The sequence below is a fragment of the Anopheles maculipalpis genome, chromosome 2RL (assembly GCF_943734695.1).
Source record: "Anopheles maculipalpis chromosome 2RL, idAnoMacuDA_375_x, whole genome shotgun sequence".
In the NCBI taxonomy this organism is placed as follows: domain Eukaryota; kingdom Metazoa; phylum Arthropoda; class Insecta; order Diptera; family Culicidae; genus Anopheles; species Anopheles maculipalpis.
The window spans coordinates 86,074,602-86,082,746 of NC_064871.1; the positions used below are offsets into that span (position 1 = coordinate 86,074,602).

General features: G+C 42.5%; 1 protein-coding gene across 1 annotated transcript; it reads left to right on the plus strand.

The window, feature by feature from the left end:
- LOC126568687 (ADP-ribosylation factor-binding protein GGA1) lies at positions 1 to 3,566 on the plus strand. Its single transcript, XM_050225202.1, has 6 exons — positions 1 to 37; positions 110 to 270; positions 361 to 498; positions 617 to 1,103; positions 1,481 to 1,543; positions 2,308 to 3,566. Exons 1-6 carry the CDS (start codon positions 4 to 6, stop codon positions 3,564 to 3,566), a joined length of 2,142 nt encoding a protein of 713 aa, XP_050081159.1. The 5' UTR covers positions 1 to 3.
- The last annotated feature ends 4,579 nt before the right edge of the window (positions 3,567 to 8,145 follow it).

The window sequence follows — 8,145 nt, forward strand, 5'->3', positions numbered from 1 at the left end:
GGCATGGATGTACGCACGGTTCTCGATGGCTATCTGCGTAAGTACATTCCCGGCAGCCAGTGGGTAGTGGTGAAAAGCTATTGTTTTCATCGGTCCTCGCTCTCCACAGGGAAAGCCGTCCATCCGAACAATCACGATTTGGACGTGTCGGCAATCGATCAGTTCTGTTTGACGTTGAAAAAGGACCCATCGAAGATGTCCATTGCCCGGGAGCTGCTCGTAAGCCGGATACAGTCCCCAAACACGAAAGAAGCACTGCTTGCGCTAGAGGTGTGTCCATATGAAACTGTTCCCTACAATATGTTACGCCGGATTTTTTTTTATACATATGCGTTTCTCTTCCTTCTTCTGCTCTGCTAGGCACTGGAGGAGTGTATGGAATCGTTAGGCCGAGAATTTCGATCCGAAATCAACAAGTTCCGGTTTCTGAACGAACTAATCAAGATGGTTTCGAAGAAATACAATGGTGATCAAACACCGCGCGAAGTATCTGACCGTGTAAGTCTGTTAGTGTGTGTGTGTGTGTGTGTGTGTGTGTGTGTGTGTGTGTGTGCGATAAGCCAATCCCCCCTCCATCCCTTCTTAATTGATAACGACATTCATTTGCATCACCTAGATTCTGAACATCCTGCTTACCTGGACGAACAAGTACGATCCGTGCGATTGTGATAAAATACAGGAAGCGTACAATCTGCTTGCCACCCAGGGCATCCAGCACCGTTCGCAGCAGAATGTCATCATCCGCGGACCACCGGTCCGGCATCCGGACGAGCGGGGCGGTCCGGTTCTGGATAAAGAGCAGCAAAAGCTAAAACAGCTCATCAGCAGCGGTAAGCCGGAAAACTTTGAAAAAGCGAACCTACTGATACAGAACCTCTACCGGGACGAGGAACGGCGTACGCAGATGAAAAGTCGTCGATTGTCAGAGTTGCAAAAGGTGGCCGAAAATACGAAGCTGCTAAATGAAATGCTGGACCAGTACCGGGCCGGTGAAACGTCGGACGAGTTGGCGATACTGGGCGAAATTTATGAATCGTGTGAAAGTGCCCATCCAACGATTGTCCGATTGGCGGAGGAAACGCAACACAGCGAGGAAATGCTCGGTAAGTGTGTGTGTGTGTTTGTGTAGGGATGGGGAGAGGAAGGTCGCTTTTTTGCTTTACCTTCGTGCATCACATATTCGCATCCGCCGGCACTGGTAAAATTGTAATTGTAAAAAAGAAACTTATTTGGTTCCATTCATTTTTCTATTGATTCGCTCGGTTTTCTAATGTTCGTATTGTGTCTTCTCTTTCTGTCTACTTTCTCCGTTTTTAACAATCGGTTCCCGATTCCTATTTCACGACACAACCACCCGTTCATCCGTCCGTCGACTCATCCCACAAATCATCATCATCCCACCAACATCCCGGAGTCCTTCACAACGAACCACTAATTAAACCTTCCACCAACCGACACTCACTCACTTACATCAAAACAGTTCAATCACTTGAGAGCGGATGCAAGAATGTAGGAAAATTCTGGAGTTTAGCTAGTGAATTTGGTTAGTAACTTTCGCTTTACGGTTGTTTTCCTTCTTGCTCTTACGGCTGTATAACTTAGTTCGTGATGCTTTTGATCTTTTGAGGGATTCAAATACCTAACATAACTAGAATAATTGAAATAAGCAAATGTTTAATGTTTATTTCTCTTTCTATTTATATTTTTATATTTATTAAATCATAAAACTGCTATTCTTTTTTCTAATGTGAAAATCTTTTTCTTTTGGGCACATACAATTAATTCAGAATCCATTCAAAAAATTTAAAACGATATATAATTCGTACCTTTGCGTCTTTTAGAATCTAGATTTTTGTTTTTGTCCAAAAGTTAATCAATTATTGTGTATAATAGAAAAACACTTCCCTGGGATGCCCAAAACTTTAAATAATTTTTTGTTTGCATTTTATACTTCATGATTGGCCTTATTTTATTGGACGTATGTGTGATAGTCGTATTTTCCTGAGAATCGAAAAAGCTCTCAGTAAAAAAAAGTATTGAGTTAAGCTTAAAACTGAATACTTCTAGAACAAATTCCTTCCATAAAGCAGAAGCCTTTCGATTAATAATGCTTTACTCGTTACTGTTTGCCTCCGTTTGAATATGTTCTAATTTGAGGCCATTCTACTGCTTCGTTTTAAACATCTTTTCACATTTTAGCGGTTATAATAGTTAGTTTTTTGGTATTCTTTTTGTATTTTATTGAATTTTATTTTGAAAAATGTATCATTATAAATCCTAATCTAAATTTTTTCACTTCTTTTGCAGAAAAAATATTCGAAGTCAACGATGCGCTTACGCTAGCGCTGGATAAATACCGTGTAAAAGTACTCCATCAGCAACCAGCCGAGCGGGCCACCCTGTCCCAGCGTGGTGCAGCCGCCAACGAATTCACGACACTGCCCACCAGCATGAGCTACACACCGAACATCATTGGACCGGATCCACTGGAAACGTTGTTCGACGTGTCCAGCGATGTCCCTGGACATGGTGTGGATAAAAAGACGACTACCTCGCAACGCTCGAACTATGACGATCTTAGCGACATATTCTCATCGACCGGCAGCAACGGAACGGCTACTAGCCACAGTATACTGCTCCCGGAGGCAGCAGTGCCCCAAAGTACGCCTTCAGCGCCAACGTTCGGGCTTAACGGATTGAAAGCAAATGACACCAAAACTAAAGATAATCTAATGGAGCTGAATTCCATTTTAAACAGCATTAAGAATAGTGCCAGCATGTCTTCTCCACCAGCTTCGACGGGCAGCGGTGTAGCTAAAAAACCTTCACCAACAAAAGCACCCCATAATGGGTCTAGTAGCGGTACTGGACCATCAAGCAAATCCATTCCCGAACTGGATTCCATCATCAGTGGTATGAAGGCGACACTACTTTCCGGACCATCGGTAGCATCCGAGGAGGTAGTAGAGGAATCTGTTTTAACACCAAAGCACGAACCGGCCGGTGCGGGATCGGAAGAGGACGATCCAATTTTGGCCTCGCAACCGGTTACACATTCCCTACCAGCTCGCTCCAATGCTGAGGAAGAAGCGTCTTCCTCAGCGCCGGTAGAAACCGTTGTCAAGCCGGAATTGAAAGCGCTAGCGGATATTGTGATCGATCTTGACAGCATCCAACCAAGCCGGGAACCATCGCGTACCGTGCTGGATGATAAGGAAGGCCTTCAGATTACGCTTAATTTTGCCGCCGACCATCCACGGCCCGATGTGACGGTGATTGTGATTTCCACTATCAATCAGGGCCGCACCACCATTCCCAGCTTCCAGTTCGATGCGAGCGTACGGAAGCCGTGCAAGCTGCGCCTGTTGCCACCGTCCGCCACTAGTCTGCCCGGTACGAAACCATTCCGGCCACCGGCCGATGGTATTACGCAGGTGTTGCTGCTAGCCAATCCGACTGGCGAGCCGGTCGATTTAACGTGCATCCTAACGTACCTGGTCGGGGATGATCCGGATCCGATCAAGGAATCGATCGTAATGCAAGCGGTACCATCGGTCAGGGAGTAATGTGGATCGAGACGTGGTGCAGCGCGTGCAAAGCAAAGCAAAACAAAACGGAACCCTGTGATTGAGATTATGAATCAGGACGGCGCAGTTTTCTCCAAGGACAAAACCATCTTAAACAGTAGCTTTCGCAAAAATTCCTGGCAGCTTGCGAAGGCAGATAAAACGGCGTGCAAAAAGTGAAGTGGACGAAGTCAATAATAGGCGAATATAATAAGCATAATAATAAAAAAAGAAACAAAAGTATATACATATATACACCTGATGCCACTTAAAGGGATACGTATGAAACTGTTTTATGGCTTTGTCTTTTATGTGTAAAAAAATTGCAATTAAGAGTTCGAAAACTGGAAGAGAAAGGATGGCGAATGATGATCGGTTGTTTCGGTTCATGTCTGAGGCGTTTTTTGGTGAGTAAATCCCTCGAGCCTAAGCCATAAAACTACATCGCGTAGATTGAGTGCTAAGTGGGGCGGGCTTTAGAATGGAAAACATAATTTAAACGACAGCCATTTCAACAGCTCGTTAGCTTGTTCAGATGTATTAATACAGTGCAAAATACAATGTGTTTACCTTGCAATTACAAAAGTTACATTTTTTGCCTTACAAGGGTATTAATGGAAACTTTATTGATCATGCGCTTGCAGCTTTTGAATCTCAGACCGCCAAAAATAACTTCACGGGGAAGAGATCTACTTGATCTTCTTTGAAGATTTTGATTTGAGAAGTTGATTTTAAACCAATTATGACGGAATAGGAGGGCAATTAGGGCGCCCTTTCTGTATTGCTAAGGACTAGTTTATGAATTATAGATCTTTAAATTTATCTGAAAGAAATTATCATATATTTGAACTCTTATTTGAAGCTTCTTAATATATTATAGAGAACAACTTGAAGTCCCAATGCCCAACGAAGTCTCAAACTGACGAATCCCTTGTAGCCACGTTCAAGGGGCTGCTCAGAAGAATTTTTGGCTCCGTTTGTATGATAGAACTCTGAAGAATTTACAAAGATTTCCATAGTGAAGTGGTTTAAGCTAATTGAACTACGGTGGGACGGTCATGTCATGAGAATGGCACCAGACGACCCACATAGAAAAGTCTTTTAACTTAACCCAATGAAGAGACATCCACATGGACAGGGAAAGTTAGTACTTAAAACTTTTAATAAAACTAAAAAATAATTTGCATGAAAATATTCAGAAAATAATACCTCACTACTTTTAGAGCAACCTAATAGATTGCATGTGACGTGACAATAGCATAGATACAGATGCTGTTGCAACGGTTACATAGCAACGGTGTGTCGAGTAGCACGTTTTATGGGAAATTCAAATTCTAACATTTTTCTCTAATTAACTACAATATTTTAGACTTTGTTTCTGCTGCGCCATTCCTTGCATACTACCACCATCTACTACACCTGTCACGCTATTACATCCCCTTCCACAGCTTCCACTGTGTCAATTAAAGGTCCTAAGAAATCTCCTATTTAAAATTCAAACACTGACAACGCAAATGAACGCCCAACGGATTGACAGTCCGCGAGCATAGTGCTGTGTGATAACCGATAAACATAGCAAAAAAAAAAGAAGAGAAGAAACCCCAACACCTTGCATACCAATTAGCCGCCTCGTGTGAAGATGTCTGTCCAACATGTCACCTGATTGCTGCCCGGTGGAACGCGCCAAAAGGGCAGCAGCAAATCATGTGTCAGAGCTCACAAGACGATCACACGATGTGGCGCATTTCTTCTTCGTCTGCTGCTGGCTCCTGTGTATGCTGACCACTTCACTTTCCTTTGTACCATGCTTAATTGAGATGTCAACAGTGTTGTACTCCGGCCTCTTTCCCAACCCCTCTTCGACTGAGCCCTTATGCCGAAAGGGTTTGTTTGTACGGGTTTGGGCATTTGTTTTTGTTTTATGCAGCTTCCGTTCGGTGACATTGTGACCAGAGGAGGTAGGCATTAAAACAAAAAAAAAAAACTCTTCTCCTCTCCACACTTTCTTTGTGAGGTTCTGTTTGCACATTGTATTCAGGGGTGCCCCAAGGCGTTGAGCGGTTGTAAAGCTGCGTAAGCGAAAATGATCGCAAACGAAGGAGGTCCCAGGAATGGGGGTAAAACTTCGGAACTTCAAGTTGATTACTTTATTGACTGTCTCGTGTAGAATGGCCTGTTTATGTTTATCCTGAAACAAGAAGGTTCTTCTCCAGTGGCCATTATTGACTGTAAAGCTAGCCGCATGTACCAGGCGGATCTAAATACAATTCAATATTTATCTAATGATCCTCCGTAGCCTATATTGATCATGTCATGAGCCTTGGATAACACACTCTTTTTTGCTGCTTGCTAAACGGTTTTTTCTTGAAACAAAGTGTCGTCTGAACCTGTTTTCTCTCTCTCTCTCTCTCTCTCGATTCCTAGACATCTTTATTGCACCTCGCACAATCTTAGTACAAAACAAGACAAGGCGCTTACACCGAGAGTTTATCGCCTTAATCCAAATTACCCGTCGTTTTTTTATACATTCTCTCTCTCTCCCTATAATCCTTGTTCCAGTTTTCCAAAAAACAGCCATAAACTTGTAAAATAATCTACATGCAACCCCCAACGTGGGTCAATAATTTAAATTCCTCTCCAGTTCAGCTTCATTGCTCTCTAATGTTGCACCTTTTCTGCCTGTATCTTTGTTGACTAGAAAATTGGATCTCTTAAAGGTTAGCAAACATCAACCATCAATGCAACGGGCAGGAATGGAGAGAGACTTTTATCACTCAATCGTTCCGCGTTCGGCGCGCCATAAATATGTTCATCGTTTCACCGTCAACGTGCTCGTCCCGGGCGCTAATCCCACTGGAGAAATCATCTCCAATGATCACGACGATCACCTTGTTCATCGTTCCCGATCTTCTGAAAAGGCGCGCGTTCTACAAGTGAATTTCCAATCCCCGTACAGCAACGTACATCAGTGTTTTTAACAACCAATTAACTGTTTTTACGGTCGCACATAACTCGCCCCAAGAGTATGGTTGGACATAGCAGGAAGGATTGAGAGGACGTGAGGAGTTTCTGCTGTTTTTTTTTTTTTTATGAAGCCATCAAATCATAATCGAAAGCCCACGTACCACCACCTTAACATCGACCATCGAAGTGCCTTGATTATGTCTATCTTCATTATTGATGCTGGAGCGGTGCAGTGACTTCTTTTTAGAGCAAAAACTGCATCTCAATGAATCGTTCAAGATGGATGGCGCTTAAGGCAAGTGATCGTAATGTTAATTCGTAGATAAATATGACGTTGATGAGTAAAAATGCAACACAAAGCTACACATACCCCTATTTCAGGGGTTTTCTAAAAGGTTTCAAATTAATAAAACATAATATAATAAAAATTAAATTCAACTCGATGCTTGACTTAGAGGAAATCCCCAAAATTTGCCCTGAAAACCATTTACAATCATTACTAACGTAATAGGCAGCTTTTGGGCAGCTATTAATCAGCGTTTCTTTAACGCTGTCCGGTAGAATTGTTTTAACGATGCAGTTTCTTCACACGACAGGACCAGTATCAACTCCCACCCGAAATGATTGAACCGTGGTAATGAACGTATTTTTCTACAGAATGTAAAATATTCAAGAAATTCGGGAATCTTCATAACCTATAATTGATCCACCAAAATGGAGATTTTAAATCTCTTTGAAAAGACAACACGATTCGTTGATCTTAACCACAGCCTTTGAACAAGAATTAAAGTTGAGTTACTGGTTTATTTATTATTAATGCCTCAGTTGTGTTATAGTACGAAACAAAATCGTCAAATCTTTTAATTGTTTTTAAGAATTGGAATTTAAGAACTGTAATTTTAAGCTCAACTCCCTTGCCCTATCTACCGTGCAACATAATACTGAAAAATGTTGCATTCCCCTGCCAGCGACGTCACACCGCCACCTACGGGTGGCGACCTCTCGCTACCCAACCAACGCATGGACATGCGTCGTACAGATGGAACTACGGTCTGAGGGCTGAAGCATTTCTTCAGCGAGCTCAAACCGTTAACGGCTGTCCTGTTGTGCGGATCGGTTTTAGCGTTCGCGTCGTGAAGCATCGTTTCGTTTCGTAAAAAATACTCAAGTTCGAAAGAAAAAAAAGCGTTATAAAGAATTATCGTTCTTTCCGCGAAAACGGTAGTGAAAAATTTATAACAATTTGGTGATAACGAATGACAGGCTTAAACAAAAAAAAAAATCCTGTGGTTTTATGTGGGCCTCATCAGTGTGTAAAAGAAGCATAAAATTCGTAATCATAATCCTGTCAGTCCAGCCCAGGCTCCCAGTTGGTCTTCCCCCGCCGGGGATTTCTCATAAAGCGGTGAAGCAATAATGCAATCAAGCGATTGATTTAATTGAAAAGATAATAAATTCTGTCGATTTGGCCAAAGCTGTTTGCCGTTGGTGAAGAAGCCGCGAATCGGGCTGGCACGTTAGATGGTGGCAGGATTTCTCCCGCTGTAATCGCGAACTGGAATCAAATTCATGTGATTTCACTGGAAGTTCAACTCCGAACGATCTTCACCGGTGG

Excerpts from the sequence above, each read along its gene's own strand:
- LOC126568687 (XM_050225202.1), top strand. The coding sequence starts at position 4 with ATGGATGTACGCACGGTTCTCGATGGCTATCTGC. Across the intron at positions 271-360 it reads AAGCACTGCTTGCGCTAGAG|GCACTGGAGGAGTGTATGGA; the intron begins GTGTGTCCATAT and ends CTGCTCTGCTAG. Across the intron at positions 1,544-2,307 it reads GAGTTTAGCTAGTGAATTTG|AAAAAATATTCGAAGTCAAC; the intron begins GTTAGTAACTTT and ends CTTCTTTTGCAG.